Source organism: Corvus kubaryi, unplaced genomic scaffold (assembly GCF_017639235.1).
Source record: "Corvus kubaryi isolate FWS band 111438036 unplaced genomic scaffold, C.kubaryi_AGA036_p1.0 37398, whole genome shotgun sequence".
Taxonomy (NCBI): domain Eukaryota; kingdom Metazoa; phylum Chordata; class Aves; order Passeriformes; family Corvidae; genus Corvus; species Corvus kubaryi.
The window spans coordinates 24,337,009-24,360,599 of record NW_024581137.1 but is presented as its reverse complement, the minus strand read 5'-3'; the positions used below and the strand labels follow the sequence as shown (position 1 = coordinate 24,360,599).

The window sequence follows — 23,591 nt, the reverse complement described above, 5'->3', positions numbered from 1 at the left end:
TGCCGCAGGACCCCCGCGGGGGTGCGGGATCCGGAGCCCGGCAGCCGCGACGGCGGGGACCCGCTGCCGTCTCTGCCGCTAGAGGGGGTCTCGGGACCTGTTTACCCGAGGAAGAAACGGGAGCCGACTGCAGGTTCTAGGGAGCCCGGGCTGTATTTTGGCTCCGGGAGAAAAGGGAAGCGGCTGGGCGCGGATTACAGAGCGGGCAGGCGGTTTGCACGCTGGTTTGGGACGCGGAGTAGCTGGGTGGGTAAGGCTTAGATTGCCAAAGAAACTTTAATGCGCTTCCTCGCTGCCAAAGTAACTTTGTGTTAGAGACTCCCTGTTACGAAACATGGAAGGCTTTCATAAATCAGCGTCATGGCAAATAGGTTGTAAGCTTCTTACAGATCCCGTGCCAGCATGACGGTGTGCCATGCCACTCCTGTAGTGCCCACCTTCCTGTAGTCTTCCCACCCTCGTTTTATAAAGTGAGATGGAAGCTTTGGCTGGCAATAAAACACTGGAAAAGGGAACGAGAAGGGTAGTCATCAGGAGGAAGCCTCCACGTGATGCTTTCTCTCGGCTTTTCCTCTTTACCACTTGCATATAAGACACAGGGCTGCGGTCCCGGCTGGTCGGCCCCAGACCCTCCATGCCCCCGCTGGATGCTGGAAGCCGCCCCCCGCGCGCCCCCAGAATCCCCGGGCCGGGAGCGCTGCAGGGGGAGGTGGGAGTGCGAACCCAAACTGGGGCCAGGCCGGGGTCCCGCACTCGCTGTGCACCTGGCAGGGCAAAACCCCGTGTTGGTGTCGGCCTGTTTTGGGGGTTTTTTTAGTAAGAAAAAAAAAGAGAGAGGGGAAAAAAAATAAAATGAAAAGGAAAGAAAGCGAAGGTGGGAGCTTGCCCGGAGGGAGGGAGAGCCCCGCGGGAACGGAGGGCAGCCCGCGAGGGCAGGAGGCGGACAAAGGGCGGCGGGGGCGAGGGGCGCAGCTCCTCCCCAGCCGTAGCGTCGCGGCAGCGGGGGTCTCCGCCGGGGCGGGGGGCGGCGGGGCGCAGCCGAGCGCGGAGCCCACACTGCGGCACCGCCGAGGGGGCACCGGCCGAGGCGCTCAACAGGCGCTGCCGCCCCGCCGGGACGGGGCCGGCACATGGCAGGAGCCGCGCTCGCTGCCAGCCCCGTGCCAGGCGGCGGCGGCCGGGAAGGGGCTCGGCCGCACCTCGGCGGGGCTACCGCGCCGCCGGGGCTCGCCCGAGCGGGACTCACCCTGCCCGCTCAGCCGGGGCGGCAGCCCGACCGGCAGCGCCGCCGCTTCCTTTGTGTGCGTGAGGGGAGCTGCGGCGGGTCCCCCCGGCGGGCTGTCAGCGCTGCCCGCGAGGAGGCGGGGAAGGGGAAGGGACGGGAAGGGAAGGGAGGAGGCGAGGGAAGGCGCTGGCAGGGCGGCTCTCGCGTCCCCGTCACAAGGTAAGCCCTGCTCCCCAGGGCGGAGAGCGGCGCTGGAAGCGCCGCGGGGCCCTTTGCCTGACCTGCCGAGCGGCTTCGCCCAGCCCCGGAGAGCGGCCGGCAGCGCCTCGGCGGGTCGCCGCCGCCTCCTGCTCCCCGGCGGCGCGGGGAGCCGAGCGCGGGCTGCGGCGGCGGCTCGGCGCGGCGCGGCTCCGGCACTTTGCGATGGGCTGGCGGCAGCGGCGGCTGGACAGCAGCGGGGGCCGACGCGGGGCTCGCAGCTAAGGCGCGAGGAGGAGGGACCATGGCCGCATCCAGTAACTCCAGTTTGTCCGGCTCGTCGGTTTCCTCCGGTAAGTTTCTCCAGCGAGCGCCGCATTTCTCCCCTCCCTCCATTTTAGCAGGCAGCTACCTGTCTGCAGAGCTCCTCGCCGTCCCGCTCGCCCCGACAGCGCGGCAGGCGCTCCCCGAGCCCCGGGCGGGCGCTCCCCCGGCAGGCGGCGATGCCCCTGCCCGGGGTCAGCTGTCCCTCAGGCGGCACCGAAGGGGAAAGCCGGGACGGGGGAAGCGCGGCGGGGCCCGGTTCGCCTCCCCGCCGCCCTGCCGTGCCTTTGTGTGGGGTGAGGGAGAGGGGAGCCCCACGGCCGGCTCCCTCGCCGGGAGAGCAACATCCCTCCTGGCTCGGGAAGGGGCGCGCCCGCGGCCCCCGCGCCTCCGCGGCCGGCGCGTTACCGGGAGCTCCCGCCGCGGGGTTTGGGGTGCCGAGGGCATTCAAAGACCAACGCGCATCCTCTGCCGTGGTCTCCGCGGTACGGGACCGGCTCCGTATCGCGCCCCGGCGCGTTGTGGTGCTCTGGGGCATGCAGGGGCTCCCAGGCGTGCCACTTGGTGGGTGCTGTGGCACACCTCGCGTTTTCAGTACTTCTACAGGACTGGGAACAATTAAATTCCCGATCCAGATAAAAAATGCTCCAGGTGACGGACTGCCCAGGGTTTCGGCCGCGGGGACCGTGCCGCGGGTGTGAGGAGCTTGTGCCTGCTCTGGGTTTTGGGGGCGCTGGGTGGGAGGAGGTGCGGTGCGGCGCTCTGCCCCACTCACGGGAGGGCTGGCTGCACTGCAGACCCGCAGGAAAGCAGAAAAGTTACGGTGCGTTTTTAACCGAGACAGCCTGAAATTGAAAGCAGTGATAAAAGAGTACCACTGCCTGCTGCTTAGCTCACGAGCAGTTACTGTAATATTTAAGTTCTGAGAAATTGGCTGAGAGTAACATCCTGGCATTTTAGTGGGCTGAAGGAGTAAATAGAAGCATGAACAACTTTGGGGTTCAAGGAACTAGTGATTTAGTGTTTTATTTGAGGTGCCAGACTGAGATTTTGTAAGAGCGTTTCTTAAACAGAGCAGTATGTGCTGTGAACAGCAGACAAGTTCCTCTGACTATCAATACAACTCTAGAAAAATATAAATAAATATAAAGGGCAATGAGCAACTACATTTTTTTAAAAGACAATGTATGTAACTTACACAACATATTCTATGCCACTGTTCCAGCGTTCAACACTTACAAAGAGATCTAAAGAAGGAACTAGGTCCTAAAAACATTTTTTTAACAGTTTGAACAAAAAACCACGAACATTGCAAGCCCGTATTGACTTGACTCAAAAGCACCTGAAAGAAGTAGGCACGAGAAATTCTGCCTTGTGTTCACACTCACGATGCAAGAGTTGCAAGACCAGAATGAAAATAAGCAAGAATCCAGCCAACTTTATGGCTTGTTAGTGAAGGTACTCATTTGGGCAATGTGGTTTTATTTTATGCATCATTTGTATGTTTTTACATATGAGTTATGTGATAAAACCAGAAACAACTTTAAAAGCCCAGACTGGAACCTATGACTGTCTTCCTTGGTGCTTTAACCATTAAGCTGCAGAAGCATGTTCCCAGCTTGGAGAAAGTGTGTAGCTCCCTTGCTCCATGAATCTCATGGTCTTTCTTGCATGCTGCTCCAGTGTCTGCAGGAGGATGCTGAATGCATACCTCTGAATCCCCTCTGGCTTGACTGAACTGGGCTTCAGGATCTGTCTTGTGACCTGAGAGATATGTCTACCCTGTGCTGTTGGTTCAAATACCTGAAATGCAGGGAAGAGTGGGAGTTCAGGCACATTCTTGGTGTGAGCAGTTGATGTCATCCAACTCCAGGTGGCCTCCTGCTCACCAGGTAACTCTAGCTCCAAAATTAACATCCAGCCAACGAACTGAGCTCTGGGCTTTAGCTGTACGTCATTAAAAGATGTATATGCATCAGGAGTTGACAGTACCCTGCTTTGTATGAAGCCTTAGCTACAGCCTACAATGGTTTATGGTTTATCTTTTGTTTTGTATTTTTGCAAGCATGAGCACAGCTGAGTCTTGGCCCATGCCTGGGGCTCTTGGATGCCACAGTAGTACAACTAATAAATACTGTCAAGTACTCCATAAAGCAACTGAGTGCCCTTGACTTTCATAACTTATGACCTTGGAGTGGTTTTTGGTTTTGTTCCAGTTTATTCAACCTATATTTCTTCTATGCATATACTAACCAGAAGTTAAATTTGCTGCAGCCTGATAAAGTTTCCAATATTAGTAGACACACCATATCTGAGTATGTGCAGCTGTATTCTGGCTGGCTGTGGTTTAAGTTCTCGGAACTCAGCAAGTCTTACAGCATTTTTTTTACATGGTCTAAACAAACAGTCTTGCCTTAAAATTTAATTTGGTAGAATTTATATGTATGCTTAGGTTGCTGATATGAAGATTTCCAAATAATATAATTATTTCTATTCCACAGAAGAGGGAAGGTTGTACTACCACAATACATTTTACTAATAGAAAAACGAAGCGAAGTTTGAGGTTGATAGCAGAATACCACGCTGCAGGACTCAGTTCCACCACTACTTATGAATGCTGCCAAAGCTTGAGAATGTGTTACTACAAGTGACCATTTGTGATGGAGCATTTCTGCTTCAATTCCTGCCAATTCCTGTCAATGAGAAAATTAAACAGTTCAAATACATTTATTGTGAGGAAACTGCCCAAGAATTTTATGGTGTAGGTATTCTGCTTGCCCACTTATATTTCTGTAAATGTGCAAGTGGGATTTATAGTCTGCACTTGAACTTGTGTCTACATTAAAGGTCAGAATCTGGTTCTGTTCTGGAGTGGTTATTTATGAGCACTACCTGCCCAGTGTCATGGCAGGGTGGTGAGCTGTAGCTGTTGTACAGATGGGGAGCTAACATGCATGGAGAGCTACGACTTTAACTATCCACTAATGGTAAAGCAAGTACTCATACTTAGGAAGCTGTTACTCCTTTGATTTCACAGCTGGAGGACCAGTCCCTCCTTCAGAGCTTCTGTCTGTGGTCTGTGTACTCATCTCAAGAGCCACTGTGAGGCTGCTAATTATAGGTTCAATAGTATTAAGTACTTGTTACAGGCCCCATCTGACAGAAGCCTATGAAGGACGTTTTTCAGTAAGCTGGCACTCACCGGTAACAAAATCTACAGGAGAGCCACGGGTATTTGTATTGTATTTCTTCATATACAGCTCTCTGCTTTTGGTAACAGAACTTAAGCTGCCCTGAAAACCAACTGTCGTGTTTGAAGTGGCTGGAGGAGAAAGAGGGGTAATATGCTGGGGGGAGAAGGGGGCATGGTAAGCAATTACATTACGTATTCTTCTTTGGACCTTGGATAAATCTGCACACCATATAAAAAGCTGAAATTATAATTACTTCCACTGGGAATTCCACTTTACTTTCCTGTAATCTCTTCTTTAACTCATACCCAGGTGATCTATTAGCTGTATTCATTGCAAACCCCTAAATTTTGTTCTTCTGCCTAGAGGAAGTGCTGATTTAACCACCACCAGCATCTTTTCTTTCTCTCCTATCCTCTAAAGAGAACTGTGCATGTTTTTATGCTTTCCTTCATGCTGCAGTCTCCTTTAAATAGACATTCCCTTGCCACTGCCTGTCTTAGTAGTGACCCTTATTCTCACTCATTATAATCTTTCTTTTTAAAAACTTTTTTCTGTTACTGAAACTTCTTAGCTTTTTCCTGGCAAACAGTCCCCCTCTCCCACTCTGTTACTAGCTGCCTCCAGTTTCCTCCACCCAGTAGCCAAATACTATTATACAGAACTGATGAACTTGAGACTTGACTTTCTGGAATGTAAATAGAAGCTTGAGTGAAGAGACCTTTGTGGCTGTGCCTGGTTCGCTTCTCAAAAAAGCAACAAATGCAGCATGTTTCCCACCTAGGCTCTGTGCAGTGGTATATCTAGGCATTGTACTTCTTTACGCCATCCAAAGTTAGTACAAAGTGGCCATAAATCCCAGCTGCCTATAAAGCTGCCATTCTGCTTGAGAGGTCTTATGCCAGATACCCTCTGCAGATATACTCAGCAGCAGGTGGATAGGTTAGATAGCTTGGGCTGGCTGTCAGGTGAGGGTCCACACCAAAGGTAAATGCAGGTACAAGCCTGAGAAATGACAGTGTGTAATCAGGCTGCTTCCGACAGCAGGACTCAGACTGTGCCAAAACCCTTGCCTGAGCCTGTGCTGTGAGAGCGGTGACACTGCAAGAATTTGGATGAAGACCCAAGGCAAATATGTAAATGTATGTGCCAGTGTACCCAGTATTTTGTTTTTCTTTGAGCTCCAAAGACAAGTTTGCAGGTGTTAGGCTGAAGGGATGGCTCAGCATCTTTCTGCTTCCCATCTGAATTGGTGCTTCTTCATGTGCTTTGTTAGCATTTTGAGTAATACCTGTCAGTAGAGCAGGTGAAGGAGTTAAAACACATAGGCAAGATTTCTGCTACAGGCCTGGAGAAGAGCTTGTGTGTTTTGTCAGGGTATTTTTACTTTTCAGCTGGGTCCACTGCTCTAGTAAAAGACAGCTGTTTTTGTAAACTGTTTTTGTAAACTCAGATACTGTATAGAAGACTGTTATAAAGTCAAGTCACTGATTTTTGATTTTTTTTTTATTGCAAATCAAACTTTTTTTTTTTTTGTCTTGAAGCTCAGAGAAAAAGGCCTTTAAGTATCATTTAAGCAGTGATCCTTATTTAATTAATAATTAAGTTTATGGTTTATAAACTAATACTTGCAATAAATTGAAAGGCAACAGATTGCTGGGGTTTTTTAATAAGTGAGCATGAGTTGTTTAAAGAAAGCATAGTCCTCAACTATGTGTTTTTACACACCATCTACATTTTGAGAAGGATAAAAAAACACTTATCAAGGGGAGAAGAAAAATCTTTGATGGTTCCAGTAACTTAACAAGGTCAAAATAAAATATTAAAGGCTCATGACTCTCTGGGGGTCATGAAGGTGCTATGATGTGAAATAGGCAGGATATATTATAAAAATGAAAGTCAACATGGACCGATTTTAATTAAGATGCAAGCAAGTGGGAAGAAATGAAATTACTATTGTACATAGATTCAGAGAGATTCTAATTGGGAAAAAGATTAGTAAATGAAAATAGATGTTTATTCTTAATGATTTAATAGAAATAGTGTTGTGAAACTGGCACATGAAAGCTATTTAAATCATGCTGTCATTATGCTGATAAGGTGCTACTTTTGATTTTTAAAAGGGCAATAAGGGTTTTTTTATTTCTGTTCCTCATGCCAAGCTTCTGCTGGCCAGGGTGTTCTTGCTCTAAATTAAAGCTGAAGTCTTTTGTATCTGATGATTACCAAGAACTCACCATTCTTATTAAAAATAATAAAAATTAAAAAGGGAAAAATGAGAAAGTACTCCTTTCTGATGTAGTGATTGATTCAACAGTTAGTTACTGAACATGTAGGCTGTGATTATTGAGAATAAAATAGCCTGGAAACTGGTACAATGCATGTCTGCTTCACAATTTAGCTTGTAAGCACTCATGCTCTGTAAACCAAAAGTCTTATTTTTCTTACGGATCTGCTTGTCTCGCAGACATATGTAGAGGATCAGGTGAACAGTCTTTCATGCTGTCATGCTGATGACCTTTTTGGATATCCGTTCTATTGATGAGTTCTTGCCTCCTGTTTGATGGTCCTAAGGAAGCTTACATATGCCAAATGCTGAGTGACTGTAGGCAGGAATGTTTTTACATTGGAGAGTGTTATAATGAGTCCTCTTGTATCCCCATGCCCATAATGTCTGAAATACTTGAAATTATAATAATTTGGCTACTATGGTACATAGGTAAGTCTTAAACCTGGTGTTTTAGACAAAAAAAAATTAAGTTGATTTGTTTATATACATACCTTTGGCTAAAGGGCAACACTGGCTGGATTGACCTCGCTTGCAACATTGAATGCTGGCAGAAGCTGTTCCCATGCTGGGGAGGCAGTCTGTTGTCACTCTTTCTTCTCTTCTACAAAAGCAAGAGACACTGAGGAGATTAAATATTTGGAGAACTCTGTGTTCAGGAATGGCACATTAATATTGCATGAAAAAGCTTTTGTTGCAGGCAAATGTAGCAGGATTTATACAAGAGGCCATAAATCTCTAATTCTAGATATATCACATTTTTTACAGGTGTAGTCACAGTTTGTCTAAGAATTATACAGTATCTAGTGTAAATGTGTAGTTTTAACTGCTGTGAATAATGACCCATTCTTGCTGTCTTTTTCTGACCTTTGATTATGAGAATGTAAATTTGAATGTTGCATTTGAAGGTGGTTATTACCAACTGTGAATCATGCAGAATTCAGCAATAATGGTTTCACCACCCTGTTTTACTCAGCAATAGTCCAAATCCCAGGGCTGGAGGGTGAGTGTATCCCTGCAGCAGGAAACTGATTTTGCAATAGTGTTCTCATAACATTAACACACTTCAAAGTTTGCCAGTGAAACTTGACAGCACAGGCTGATGTATTTGGTAAGGTTAGGAGAGGTTAAAGGGTTTTTAAAATTCAGAAGAATACACAAGTATCACATGCCTTGCTTCTGGTATTATTGATCAAGGTCATCACAAAAGAATCAGTTTAGTAAATAAGACATCTGTTCTGAGGATATCTTTATCAGGCAGTCCGATTTCACAGGACAAGGTGTTTCCAGTATGGTGCTATTTCTGACAGTGTAGAAAGTACTAGGTGGGCACTTTCTTACCGTCAGTAAATCACGTGTCACCTGCTGTGACCTGTGTGTCAAGTCACATTTCTCTGTTTCTTCTTACAAGCTTGTCATGTAGCTGTTCCTCTCCTTCCTTCTCATCTTCTTGTTGGCTGCTTAAACATCACTTGTAGCTTTTAGATAAAGTGACGTGTGTTTATGGTGTTACACTTCTTATTTCATCACGGAACAAAAATGGATGTTAGAAGAGATGGAGACCTCAGTTTGTAAATGAGGCTCAGCTGTTGAGCAGATGTTTAATTGCTAAAAATGTGTCTTATCTTGACAGATCAATTGGTTAAATGTTTGGCTTTGTGTATGGCAAGGAAGAAAAATGACAAGTACACGTCATGTACAGGTGTATGGCACAGCCATTGCAAAGGCAGGCAGAAGGTAGAAAGTAGTTCTGCCTGGGAGAAGGTAGTTCTCCTCCAGCAGTGTGCTGTGTGCCAGAGGACATGTGCTGTGGTCAAAAGCAAAAGAAGCCCAAGAGCTCTTTCAGCATTGTTTGCCATCAAAAGTCGTGGATATCTGCTGTAATATTTTTCTGCTGTGTGAAGCTGCACTGATTCCACCTTAATTCCCCAAGAAACTAGATCAGATTGCCCCAAGGGAAAGAGGAAAGGATGGAGGGATCGTGAGAGACCCAGGCAAATACTCAGTTTTCAGCTTCTCCAAGGCATCGATATGGTTGCTGTTAAAGCCAGTTGAGCGGAACTTTTTGTGTGGTTGAACCCTACCTTTCTGTGCGTGTAGCACTGTGATATTTTGGCATATTCTGCAGTGCTGTGGCCGCACAGACAGTGATAGCCTTTGTATATCCCGTTTTTAAGCAGTTACAATGTGTGTAAGCATGTATAACTTAATAGCAAACCTTGTCTTCTGAGCAAGAGTTCAGGGTTAGACACTTCCTAGAACAGACATACATTAACTGTGGACCTCTTTGGCACGGAAAATTAGAGATGCTGGTGGCTGACCTGGGCTGTTAGCACATTTAGATAACTTTACAGGAGAAAGATCCATCTACTGCTGTTAAGCCCAATGATACCAGCTCTGCCTGAAGTCCCTGAGCTGTATGTAAGCTGGGAAGCTGGTGAAATATGTATGCTATAAAGCTGCTGTATTCTTTAACACTTCCTTATGGATCCACTGATAGTCACTGTGAGAGATAATCTACTGATCTGGCCTGTCGTTGCCGTTCTTATCTGTAGAGCTGGTAGAGTTACTGCTGCTGAATCAGCACACCTTCACTTCTAGCTCCTGAGTTCTAAAGCCAAGGGCTCCTAAAAGAGACAAAAAACTGGGGGTGAGTTTGAAATATGGAATGTTGATGTTATGTTTAGCAGGTTTAAACCAAAACCAAAACCTGCACCTGCGTTACATGGAGACCTGATAGGAAAATCTTACTAATCATGTGCTGTATTGAAAAGTATATAAATTTGTCTCAATCTCCCTTTCTTGCTTTGATTGAAAGGCTTTTTCCCTCTTCTGCTTTGCCTTATGAATACATGAACCAGCTGGATTTACGATCCAGCTACAGCTGGATCACATTTCATTCTTTCTGATTCCAGTATTAAGGCTAGCAATTAATGAACTTTCAAGAGCTGTAACAGAATTTTTCATATAAGGTTCCTCAGAGCTCCAAGATTTAGGGCTTTACAAAAAACCTGAATGTTGCAATCAAATTTTTGTAGTGCACAGAAGTGTCATAAAGCTAAATTAATTATTTGTTAAAGATTTGGTTTGTTAATGAAAAACCCTTTATGAAGACAAGGTGTTAAGTCCTGACCCTTCAAGCTGCTTGGTCCCTTCTGTTCCCACTTCATTGAGTTAGTAAATCAGCAGCTACTGGCTGGGGTAGCTGCTTTTCTGAGTAGTTTTATCCAGTTTCCATTAAAGTAGCATTTGCTGTTTTGATGGGACAAATTATTATAAGGTATCTGGTAAAACTCCACTCATCCAAGTACATAACTTATTTAATATTCAGTTGATTTACATTATATATATATATATATATATATAACATGTCAGTTCATTGGTGATGAATTTCCAAGGATTATGTACAAGACTCAAATTATATGTAATTTCTATAAATACCTGCTTCTTGAGGCAGCATACTCTCCATAACTCCTGATCTTCTGCCAGGCAAACCAAGATTATGGACAGCTTTTAGCATCATGATGTGATAGCTCTCTATTTGTCTTATTTTGCAATCTGAAGCATGTAATTAGAATGTTTCATGTTGACAAATGAATTTACTGAAAGAATATTGAACCCTTTGATGCCTTAACAAAAAATGGATAGAAAAATTTCAATTTTAAGCTTCCTCATGCTCATTCATGTCTAATATATCGGTGTATGTTAGAAATTTTGCTTAAGCTTAGAGATTAAATATAAATAATGAAATAGAACTTGCTGTCATGGATGAAATTTAAGGCTGGAAGATATATTAAGCCATGAAAATAGTGATTGACAGGCATGCTTTTTTCTCCTGTTCCATTATGACACTAAAACCAGCATTAAATCAGTATGCCATTGAGAAATAAAGAGAGCAGGAAGATGGAGGTAAGTAGATGTCATACTGGTGAGAATTCACAAAGTTATGTAGACAAAAAAATAGATATGTTTTTATTTTTGTTGTACAAAAAGAAGAATCAGGATCCTGAACCCTGTTTACAACGCAGGTTGCTGTATCAGCCCATGTTATTTACCAGGGTAGAATTGTATGGTTTTTTAATGTAGAATTGCTGGTCATTTTGGTAGTAGATGAGTACACCTAAGCATGGGAGAAAGAGAGCCTGATACAAAATGCTGAATGTTGGGTTCAGGCCTTACCTGGTGTTTCTGAGTGAGCACATGAACAGATGAGCTCTAAGGCATAGCATCAGTCCCTGGCCACAAAAGCTTAGGTTATAGCCCCTTTTCCTCCACTTGAACCAACAGCTGACTGTCAAAGCGAAGAATTATCCTGTGTTGTGGTAGCATTTCAGGTACACATGTGAGGCAGTATTTCTAGGATACGAAATTCCAGGGGTTTATGGACGTCTCCAAGAGCTGCATTTCCATCGACACAGTGCCTGGAGTGACCAATGTGGTGGCTTTCCCTATAGCAGTTTGAGTGATTTCTCCTGCAATTTGAAGAAGTATTGTGAATACATGAGGTTTTCTGGGCGTGCTTTTGGGTAGCATGGCTGCCTCGTGCTTTTGCACATTGCTAAACAGTTGTTTTATTTCCTTTCAGAATTGATGGATTAATTCCTTCAATAAGCTCCAAGAAAGAAAACCCATGAAACTCTCCTCCCAAATCCATTAAATTGCCTTATACCATTGATTTTAAAAATAAACCTGAAAAAATGAAATATAAGTGCAAAACCAGAGTTAAGTGTATTATTTTTAATGATTACTGTAACAGTAAATCTTTAAGCACTGGCAACTTAAGAAATCAACAGATAGTGTGTGATTTCTTCTAGCACTACAACATACGGCAGATGTGTACAGGTTTGTTTGCACGTGAAAGCTATTTTGAAAAAAGGTCGTAAGAGCTATAATGAAAAAAAAATATTTTCAGACATGGAATTATTATGGAATAGTTACTCTGGAACAGCTATTCCTGAACACTGTTCAGTTATGTTATAGTAATGTAGATCATTGACTTAAAAGGTGTAGAAATACAGCATTAATTATACTCATTTGTTGAGTAACGTTAAGCTTCTCATCTTTCTTTTTCCTTTCTGCTGCATATGTTCTTGAAAGCTCATTCCTCCCTTTTTTCAGACAGAATGCATTCCTGGCATCAGAAACTTAAAACTGAACCTGCCATTTTCAAGGAATTTTTTCTTCTTTTATTTAGTTTTGTGTTGTTTAGCCCAGATGGTGGTTTAACTATAAAAGGATGAAATGAAGATAAAGATGATTAATTTCAGAGAAAAACCTTGCTAAACAAAACAGGTCATTATTAGTTAGAGGTGTTCATAGGCATGTGAGAGGTGCAGTCAGGACTGGAGGTCTGCTTTGCTGAATGTTGTTGAACAGGATATTACAATTAATACTGTATCATTTATGCTGACAATACATTTATATAGAGATCAGGTGAAAAAGCCACAGAGAAGTTAGTAGCTGTATAAATATAGAATAAATGCCTGTTGGGGGAACAAAAATCTTGTAAATTGAAAAATGCTAGGAGCATGAGGGTAGTGTGTGTAAACTACAGTCAGAATGGTGAAGAACTGGCACACTTTTGCTAAGGACATGTATCCAAATGTGTGTGTATGTTTAAGAAACTAAAAGGAATGAGAATGTTGAGGAAAATAGCAGGAAATTGCTGCCTGCCCCCCATGAGCCATTTCTTCTTTAATTCTGTTAACTAAGAAGAAGGAGGCACATTGTCTTTAAAGAGTCACTGCAGAGAACTTTGGCGTGGAAAACCTTTTCTGTCTTGTGTTTGTTTTAGATCCTTTGATCTCTTTTGGTTTGATGAGTGTGTGTCATCACTTGGTATTACAATTGCTTCCTCTTGCTCAGATGTGACAGTAATAAATACATTCACTGAAAGTGTAATTTAAAATTTATATTATTCACAGTTATTGGCAAGTACTGTAGCTTAAATGATGAAAATGAGGGAGAGTCTGGTTCAGGTTGATTTTTTAAAAAAGAATTTATTTGACTTACCAATATGCATAATAAGCTTATGAAAATAGACTTTTCAAAAATTAAGTAAGAAAAAACTCAATATAAAATGATTGTAAGTGTAACTGAGTAGTGTAATTTACTTTCACTTTACAGGAAAAGGCTTTCAGCTCCACCTCTTAAGCAGCTTTAGAAAATGGCACACTGACTCCTGGCAGTAGTGTATTGATTGAAAGCGTCCAAAGCATCTAGAAAGCATAAGTGTACATAAATTTGTCTAAAAGGGATGTGTTTTATAGAAGGAAACTCCATCACTGTCTAAGGTTTGTAAGAAGTGTATTAACTTCAAAAGTACGGGAAATACTATAATATATAATTAAAAGCTTGGTAACTGCAGGATTTCTTTAAAAACTCTCTTTTTCGTCACCCTGTGATGAAGATTAGTTAAATACTTAACTAATCTTCACAGAACCTGTTTCACAACTGGGAAGAAATTAGGCAGAAAAATGAAAACACTCAGCTACTATCATGAATAAAAATTAAAGTCTAGATGGAGTAAAAATAGAAGATTTCTCAGGAAACATTCTCTGTTCATCAGCGAATGAATTGAGGTCCCTCCTTGGACCTCATTGGTAACTTTGCCTCATATAAAGGATGTATTTTTTCCCCCATTCTTATTGTTTACCTTATTTTAGTTTTGTGTAATAGTGTGTCCTAATTTGTCTTATACATTTTTGGTTCCTTTTATTAAATCAGCTTACAACATGCTTTGTGTCAGTAAAATTTAGATAGATTTCTTTTTGTTTATTCCTCCTTTCTCATATATACTCTCTTCTTCCAGATGTAAAGCTTTTCTATGCTTAGGCTTGCGGTTAGGTAGACTTAAGTTTAAACCAGTTAAGTAACTGCAAGAAATGTCAATGACATGAACAGTGTCATCATGGATTTATGTTCTAACAGTTACTTAGTCTGATGCTGACTTTCCACATCCTTGATGATCAGATTGTTCCCTAGTAAACATTTCAGAACAGATTTATTCACTGCTACGTACTTAAAGAAGTTGGTGCTGTTCATTTCTGCGGCTGTTGAGCGCCATTTGGAATAGCAGCTGCTGAGGTAACGATTTGGACATGTCCCCTACCATCCTTGAAAGGAGAAACATCGTGGGCGCACAAAACCTTTCCAAAATATCAACGACATGCAAGCCTGAAAGCATTTGCATATTTTACTTTAACAGATTTTTTTCCCACCATGAATATGTTTATCTTGCTTGCAGATACTGAGTCTGTTTGTGTGATGTCAAGCAGGAATGACTTCAGGACTTTCGGTATATCTAGGGCTCCCATAAGCTCAGGAGCAAGGGCATTTTCTTTCTGATTACCTGCCAGGTTGTGACAAACTTAAAGAAATATGATCTTATGGGTAAGACTCAGTAGTCAGCTCAGTTTACTGTATCCTGTGATTTATTGGAGCCTGAAGTCCATGTAATGGGAGATGCCAGCTCTCATTTGAAGGAACTCTAGGAAAGAATGAGAAACTCACCTTCAGGCCTGGACCAGATTTCTGAAATACTGAGAAAAAAAGAGATTTGCAGTGAGGTTATTACTTGAAACCAAACCAAATTTTAAGCCAACCTTTCTTCATCTCACTGCTCCTCCAAAAACAGCCAGACCTCCACCCTTCTGCCTAGTAAACAAACCAGTCTTTATAATCCGTAATCCTAAGGGACCAAATCTTGGGGAAAATAAGCTGAGTCATCAGAGAGTCTGGCTGTAAGTGTTCTATGAGAAGTTAAGTTCTAGAACTAGTTGACCTGTCAGAGCAGTGTTCAGTTCCTGTCAGTGCAAAAGGGAATCAAAACAGATCTGCTACTAAATGTCTGAATCTGTAGTTCTACTGTTGGGTTTATATTGTCAGGGATATTTTTTCTTTGGACAGGCTTAGTAAGAGGAATATAAAAATCAGCCTTACAATGATACAAGTATGAAGAGACTATCTCCAGCCCTTCACAGAACTTTGTGAAAATGTCCTGCTCATGCTGGTCCTTGCTCTCCCTGCCTTTGGAAATAGTGGAATAAATGTAGCAGAAGGTAGATGAGCTGAAAAAGTATGACGGGGGACAAACAATATTCCTGCAAGATGACTTTGTCACCATTCTATTTTCCCTGTTCTGGGTCCCTTTGCAGGATATGAGCCCATGCTGGGCAGCTGGCTGTAGCACAGCAGCCAGAACAGCCACTAGAGCTTGTTTGTGTAGGAAGAGCTGCTTGTGTGGCCACAGGCTCAGCTACAGCCCCGTGTCCTCCTTCCACCTGCTCCCACCAGCCAGTGCTGCATAAGGATAGGAAAAAAGTGTGGAGTAAACTCTTCCAGGGTATTCTGCTGGCATCCAGCAATCTGTGGCTTGGGAACTTCCTGAGACAAAAAGCTGGGCTCTGAAGTTTAATATATATTTTTTATTCTTGTATTTGATGTCATGAATTTGGTAAGTTGTTATGTGGACCCATGTAAACTTTGAACATCCTGTGAAGAAGAGCTCCAGACTTTGAATGTATTATGCACAAAAAGATGCCTTTTTCAGTTGCTTTTGAACTCGTAATGGCTAATTTTATTTCATACACCATACCGCTTTTATTTGACTAACCAGTGAAAATTAAATTTTATACATGTGTGAAATCTGAAGCAGCATAAAGCCCTTTATTGTTGTGCCACAGTCAACTCTTTTCCAGCCTGAAGAGTCAGAGGGTACTTGACCAATCCTTGTTTGGGATACCCTACCTATCTTTGGTCATCCACAATTATTTTTCCTCTCCTGTCCTCAGGTAATCCTATAAAAATGGACCAGAAATTGAAACAGTCATCATGTGATGGATGCATTTTATATTTATTCCACTGAAACTAGGATGTGTTTTTGCTTCCTTAGTATTTGCTTTTCTTTTTCTCAAGTGGTATTTTCATGCTTTAATGAGAGTTGTGTTGACTTGCCTAATATAACATTTTATCATGTGTCTGCCAATACTATTCTTTCTAATAGTTTCTACCAATTTGCCCAGTTCAAATATCAGACTGCCTGATTTTTTTTTGGCTTTCTCTTGGGGCCCTTTATAAAATGTTCATGGTGTAAGCCATTTTGCAGTCCTTTGATTCTGAGGCAGTCTGAAAAGAGGCTGTTACTCAGAGTGCTGTTTCATCCATGAGTTCCTTAGGAATGCTTTCATAGTATCTTCTGATCTGTGCAAATTGTTATTGTTCATATGTTCGTTCTGTAGCCTTTTCCACTGAAATCTCCATTTAAAATGTATGATCCAACCAGTACCTCATAAAGAAAAGTTCTGACATGGCAGCTTCTCTTGGTTCTGGATTCCCTGTATGCAGAGCTCAAAATACTTATTTTCTGCTCTGAGTGCTGCTTTTATCACTTGATCATCTGTTGGCCAGACTGACAGGTTTTGCATTCAGATGTGAAAAAGGGGCTGTGGTTAGTTCTTGTGTCTTCTTATACTCATTTCGCAAGCTGTCTTTTGACTTACCCGATTGTGGTTTAAGTTTGCTTTTCGTTTTGGGTTGATTTTTTTTTTTTTTTTTTACTTATTTAGCCAGCAATAAGTCATGAGTCTTAATACTTCCTTCATTTGGACATGACTCCAGCTTTCATAAGCATGTTTTTTTGCTTCTTACAGCCTCTCATACCCTGTTGTTCAGCTACACTGGCTTGCTTTGCCACTTGCCCAAATCCTTTTTTGCTATGTGGCATGTATTTGCACTCAGCCTCCAGCATGGTATCCCTGTTTACCATATTACCTGGGAGGGTTTAATTCTCTTAGTTTCCCCATTTAGCTAGCTTCCTTTTAGCAAGATTTAATGTATCCTCCAGGGTGACTTAAAAATCAGATTTCTGAGGTTTTATCAGTCCTGTCAAAATCTCCTGGTGTGTGTATCAACACTACCTACAGTCACAAACCCATTAAATAGTCCAGACTGTAAGAACTGAGTGTGACTGTAAGCACGTGTGTCTGTTCATCATAGATAGGGAGCAGGTAATCGTTCTTGACAAGAAGAATAATTCTAAGTGTAGAATCTAGGCAGTCAAAGCTGGGTTTTGTTTGTTTTTATCAGACTCTAAACCAGCAGAAACTGTCTCTTCAGATGTGATGCTGCCGGCTCCAGCACCTGTGGCTGCCTGAGGGTCAGTCAAGCTGCCTTTGTACCCAGGGAGTCTGGGAAAGGAGATCTCAGTTTTGAGCTACTGCAGTTTGGAATTTGGATGGAGATGGTTTAGCAAGACTGCTTGTACAATTAGACATACATTTTTTAGAACCAAAGTGGGAAAACTTTATTCTGGGAAGAATCTGGAACGCTCCCCTAAAAGAGCATGTCTTTATCATATCTGACTGTGATAAATCCGGCTGAGGAGTCAGTGTTAGTGAAGAGCCTTAATAAGTGTGGACTGATGTGGTCCACACAAGTTTAGTAAAGTCCTGTCACTTAGCTGTGGTATTGTTTTTGATGAAAAAGCTTTTTAGAGAGTCAGAAGCGTGGGGGTGACTGGATTGCATCATAAGACATCACTGACACTGCTGCTCGAAGGGAAGAGAAACCGAGCAGGATTAGTGATTTGCAAATATTTTAAAAGAAGGTAAAAGGTAAAAGAATTTCAGAAAAGATGAAGCAATGAGCAGACATTCTTCTTTAAACCAGAATGATGCAGTTTGTTTAAATTTAATAGTAGGCTACAGATACATATACATGTACTCAGAAACTGTCACATTACCCAGCCATTAATCTTGATCTAACCTGTTCCAGGCAAGAAGTGCTTGCTCTGTGAACTTTTTTCTTTAAACTTCAAATGTGAGCTCACTTTATGATAATATAATTTTTTCCATGCTGACTTTCTGAACCTTCCTCTGTGTCTTTGAAATTTACAACACTGAGCTTTATCTGAAAGCAAATTTATTTTTAGACCTTGGAAGAGAATAGTTCAGCTGTGTGAGTAATGTGCAGAGACCGAGCAGCCTGGAAATATCCCTCTCTGAGAAGCACCTCTTCTTGGCTGCTCACAGTTGCTTTCAGTTTCCCTATGACACAAAGAGGTATAGGGTGTATGGTTTCAGGTTGCTTATTTATAGTTTAAGAATACTTTTAAAATATGATTGTAAGGGGTGTGGCTCTATGTTAACTAAGGAAAAGATGTCATTGAAATGTGTTGCAGTGAATGACTAGGGAGGTCTATTCCAGAACAAGCAGAAGTAACACCCCAGAGGCTTCCATCTGACTGGGATGATGAGTCCTCATCTCTCCCTTTCCTGAGGCATATCCCTGGGGAATATGTTCCTCCTGAATGCATCTGCCATGCTCTGTGTGGCTCCTCTCCATCTTAGCAAGCCCTGTGCCCTTGCTCACTATTTTCACCTTGATTATGGCAATCCTTGCTCAGGGTAATCCCTAGCCTGGGGAAGATGTGTAGAGTGGGGTCACAGTGTGAAGACCCAGGAGGCAGCTTGAGCAGGCTGAACATCTTGATGCTGCCAGAGAGGGGTGGTGTCCCAGCCTGCTGCCTGCTCCTGCTCTCTGCCCTTCCTGCTGCCATGCGTTCACAGCGCTGGCACTCGTCTTGTCCTTCTGTGAGCTGGCAGCCGCCACCGCTTGAGAAGCAGGGCTGACAGTGAAAAGCAGAAATCTCATATGGCCTTTGCTTAGCAATGGTCTCCTCTCCTTAAATATGCTTTCTCTCTCTCTCTTCATACGCTTTTCATGGCATGTTGATAATTTCTAACAGCTTTGCTTGCAGAGACTTTCCAAAATGCCCTGGTCTTTCTCTTCAGCTCCTCGTCTTGCGCCCCACCCTCCCTCCCCTCATTCAGAACTGTAAAATCTTTCGGTGCCTGTATCATTTCTTTCATGTAAGAAGCAATATTAACTTTATCAATTGTACATGGATTTTGCTAATTCATTAGTATCTGAGCAATTCTTAGGTTTGAATAGAGTATCTTCGGCTGTTTTGTGGAATTTCAGCACAGCTGCCCATACTGGGAGTTTTCTGAGGGAAAAAAAAACAAAAAAGAACAATATTCTGTATTACAAACAAAGCAAAAATGGTGCTAAGGAGTATCTACCACCAAGTGATGATAAGCCATAAAATTCCAAAGTTGAGAGTCTAGGTGCACATTTTCATGGGCTACTGTTGACATCAATATTAAAATTTAATTATCAACTGTATGGTGTAATGTTACTTTGCAAAAAATAAAATCACACAGTTTGTGCTTAGAATATTACCACATCTCTGAAACACTGTGTGCTTTATTAGGTGGGTGAGCTGGAACTCAAGAAACCTATTTAAATGAAATGTGCTTATTAAACAGAGATGGCAATAGTCCTATAGCACCAAAGGATTAAAAAAAATAAAGGAGGGAAAAGGGAACTCATGCATGAACATTTTAGACTCCTGCTTTGCTGTCCACATGAAAAGACTTGATTTATTTTTTTTTCTTCTAAGGATGCAGTCTTTTTTTCTATATTTTTTCCCATGTTCCTTTGAAACAGTAGACTGGAAGTGATGATTTTCTGTGACCTATTGTGTTAACTTGGGCTACTGCCAAGAAAACTTTTCTGCCTGAAGAAATAGTGCCAATTTTCAGGTTCAATATTTCATACTACCTGGGTGATAAAAATATTGTGAATTTCTGTGCAGCTGACAGTTTGTCTTTCCAATTCAATAAAGCTGTTACTAGCAACTGGTTAATTATTAATCCTTGCAGCATTGCTTTCTTTTTTTTACCCAAACTGTCTCTTGAGCAGCTTTAGATAAATAACATTTACTGGGGGTATATTTTGCCATGAGATTTTTTTCAACTGCAGCTTTTAAATGCTCAATGAATAACTTCTTTCATACATGAAATATTTTGCAACCGACACTTAGATTACTTTAAGAGCAGAGAGATTATCAGAGTGTGTCATTTTAGGAAACAGATTCCTCTAACTTGAGCACATCCTGCAAACATTTTTTTTAACCTGTCAGTAACTTGATAAGTTTAAGTTTTCAGATGCATGATAGTCGTAAGTGACATGATAGTAAAATAAGGAACATAAAATCTTTATTCACATGAAACACTTTGGTCCCATTGAATCTTGAGAAACAACGCATAAATCAAGTATCTATGTAGGGACTTTCAGAGATGACACAGATATTAGTTTAAACTCTGGGAAAAAATAGTTGGAAAAAAAATAAAACTTTTAAATCTTTTCAGCACGGAGGAAATGCCACTTACACTTATGTCTCTAAAGTATCTTTGATGGAGTAGAAATGCTTTGGAGAACAGTAAAAGTGGAATTGGCTCTGTGGTTCAGAATATTAGATCCCTGCAAATGCTCAATAACAGATAATGAGGATATGTGAGAAATTGGACCAGGAGTGTAAAGAGAGGCTCATTCTTGCAATGAGCTCCATATGGCTACACATTTCTGCTTTGCAGAACATCACTTCTATCAGCAGGTCTCTACACAGTACATGGATCAGCTGTGTAGGGCTGATTGCATCATCAAAATGAAGTGACAGCATGTCTCAGTTGGTCAGCTAAATGTTGTGTGATATTCTTGATCATGGGGATAAAGCCTGTGCTTGTTTTGTTTCCATTACCTGTTTGAATTGTGTGTTTCATCCAGTTATTGTTACAGTGTTTGTTTATTGTCTGGGAAAACACACCTCTAGGCTTTGATTTGGAATGGAACTATTTAGTCCTAACAGCAATTTCTGGGGAGTTTCTGGTGGACAGCTTGGGGAATGGGGACTAAAATAAGGAATTCTGTGAATAGATGAGCATCTTGACCCTCTTCATCCTGAGTGCTCTAAGCTATGCACTGCTATGACACCAGATCCAGCTGTAATACTCCAGGCATTGTCCCTTTCTGCCTTCCCCTCACATGTGCTATTTTCCCCTCTATCCATCTCCCTGCAGCCCTCCTTGATTTCTCCCACCTCCTCCTCAATCTGTAAGCTACTTCTTGAAGTATCCTCTGTATTTTTGGGCTTGGTTGGCTGAAAGTCACCCTGTCCTTTTGTTAGTCTCTAGCTGTATATGCACTTACCTGTCAGGAAATGTGTGCAGCCCGTCAGGGGTTGTCTGTCTCCAGAACATCCCCAGTGGGGTTTTGCTCTCTAACAATATCAGTGGTGTTAAAGTATTTGAGTTCTCCCTGTCTTTTGAGTCTCACAGCCACATAAACCTACAGGAACATCATGTCTTTAAGATTTTTCACCCTCTTAAATTGAATAGTAATTGGGTAGTGAATTACAGTAAGTTTTGCTGTGGGAAAAACAGCGACTGTCAGTTTGGAACTAAATTGAGACTCAACTTTCTAGAAATGTGAAAGCTGGTTTACTGTATCTGTACACGTGACTGAATGTGATCCCTTTCAGTCTGATTAGTTACATACATGAAAAAAGGGGGAAAATGTATTTGTTAGAGTTTGAAGTATATCTGTGAATGAAACAGTATCAGTATTAATAAACTTTGTGAGTAATTAAAATACTGAGAAACTTCAGCTTCCTGTCATTTCAAGTCAGAATTTTTCCCTTTAATCTTGAAACTTCCCATAACAATAATAGGTAATTATATTTTTAGACATATCTAAATTAAAGCATCCATAATTTGAAATAACTTTCAGTTATATCTTTTTGAAAAGTGATTTGTTGTTAAAGCCGTCCATTCATTTCCACAAGAATGCCAGTTTTGGGGCCAGGTTAGACACTACTAGCTGGTTTGATTCATGATGCCAATACCTTATGTTCATGGAAGACATTTAATCAGTCAGGGAATTTAGGCTCCTCACTGCCTCAAATATACTAGAAGAAGAATTTGGAGGTTAAGTGCTGCCACAGCCTTCCAGCACAGAGCAAGGTCAACAGGTCAGTGGCAGAAGCTAGAAAGCATCTGCTGCTGCAAAGAAGTTTGTAAGGGAGGGAGCTGCAAGCACCCCAAAGGGGACCTTAGCACTGAGAGTGAAGTAATTGCCACTGCTGGTGTCAAATTAGTCACAAAACAAGCAGTCCACTGTGCTGGTTTATGGATTTCCTCTAAGAGGTGACACTGCAGGCAGCACATGGAGTTTGCACAGAGATCAGCCCAGCACAAATCTGAAGGACAACATTATCATCACCTTCAAACCAAAGACACAGACTTGGCACTTTCTCACTCCAGATGTTTTATGAGCAGCTGTCATCATCAAAGTCTATCACACAGTAGCTACATTTTAAGACTTGAAAATGCATTGGCTTAAACAGCAGAGGTAGAATCTGCCACATTTCTCTGTCTAGACATGCTTTTAGCTGCAGCATCTTGAAGTAACAGAACATAAATTTGTAAAAATTGAAATACAGCAGATACCCTTGCTGTAAGGGTGGGAAGGGACTGCATAACCATTTGATCATGACAGGGACATATGAAAACAGAACCTGGTGGCTTATGCTAATGTGTGAGCTGATGCCTTCTTCCCCCACAGCAAAGCTGTGCTTTTCCTTCTTGGTTGAATGATAAATACTGTTACTGAAGCTCCTGGTTATTATTTTTACATATGTAAGCTCTTTCTTAATTCTTTGCAAATACACTTGAAACATGAAGAGTGATTTATAAAATATTAGCCTTTGACCATTGTAAGATCTGCATTCAATAAAAATACCATTCAATTCCCAAGCTAAAAAGGATACAAAGGGATGATGGCTTCATTGTACTATAAAATTTATTTGCACTCCATTGCAGTGACTGCTGCAAGGCTGGGGTAGTTCTCTATTTCAGGTTTTCCTGCTTGCAAATGTTAAGAGCAGCATATCTGACAAGCACAGGTTCAAACTGAGGTTCAAACTGGTAATAAGAATTACTTTCAGTCTTGAGGAGAACTTTTGTAATGAACCAGGGTTTCCACAAATTTTGGGTGAGATACTCTTGACACCTTTGCACTGGAGATATTAGGATCAAAGCGTGGTTGGACAACACAGATCAATGCTTTTAAGGGAAGAAAGCTGTCGGTCTCTTTTCCCAAGGAACAAGGGCTAGACAAGAGGAAACTTGGCCTCAAGTTGCATCAGAGGAGGTTTAGATTCTGTGCTAGGAAAAGTTAATTCACTGAAAGGGTTGTCTAGCCTTGGAACAGCTGTCCAAAGAAGTGGAGGTATTTAAACCTGTGTAGATGTGGCACTTAGGGCTATGGTTTAGTGGTCACTTTGGCAGTGCTGGGCTAATGGTTGGGCTTTTATCTTAGAGGTCTTTTTCAAGCTAAACACTTCTGTGATTCCATGTCCTATATTCCAGAGAGGTATTATTTATTAAAAAAAAAAAAAAATTCCCACAGGTAGGCTTTTTTCTTCCGGGGGGGGGGGGGGGGGGGGGGGGGGGGGGGGGGGGGG

General features: G+C 42.2%; 1 protein-coding gene across 1 annotated transcript in view; it reads left to right on the top strand.

Annotated features, from left to right (window-relative positions):
• Positions 1-1,639: 1,639 nt before the first annotated feature.
• Positions 1,640-23,591, top strand: part of CHN2 (chimerin 2) — a 159,533-nt gene continuing 137,581 nt past the window's right edge. Inside the window, exon 1 of the mRNA XM_042042756.1 lies at positions 1,640-1,776. Coding sequence (XP_041898690.1) covers positions 1,728-1,776 — 49 coding nt within the window. The 5' untranslated portion in view covers positions 1,640-1,727. The remainder of the gene's footprint in view (positions 1,777-23,591) is intronic.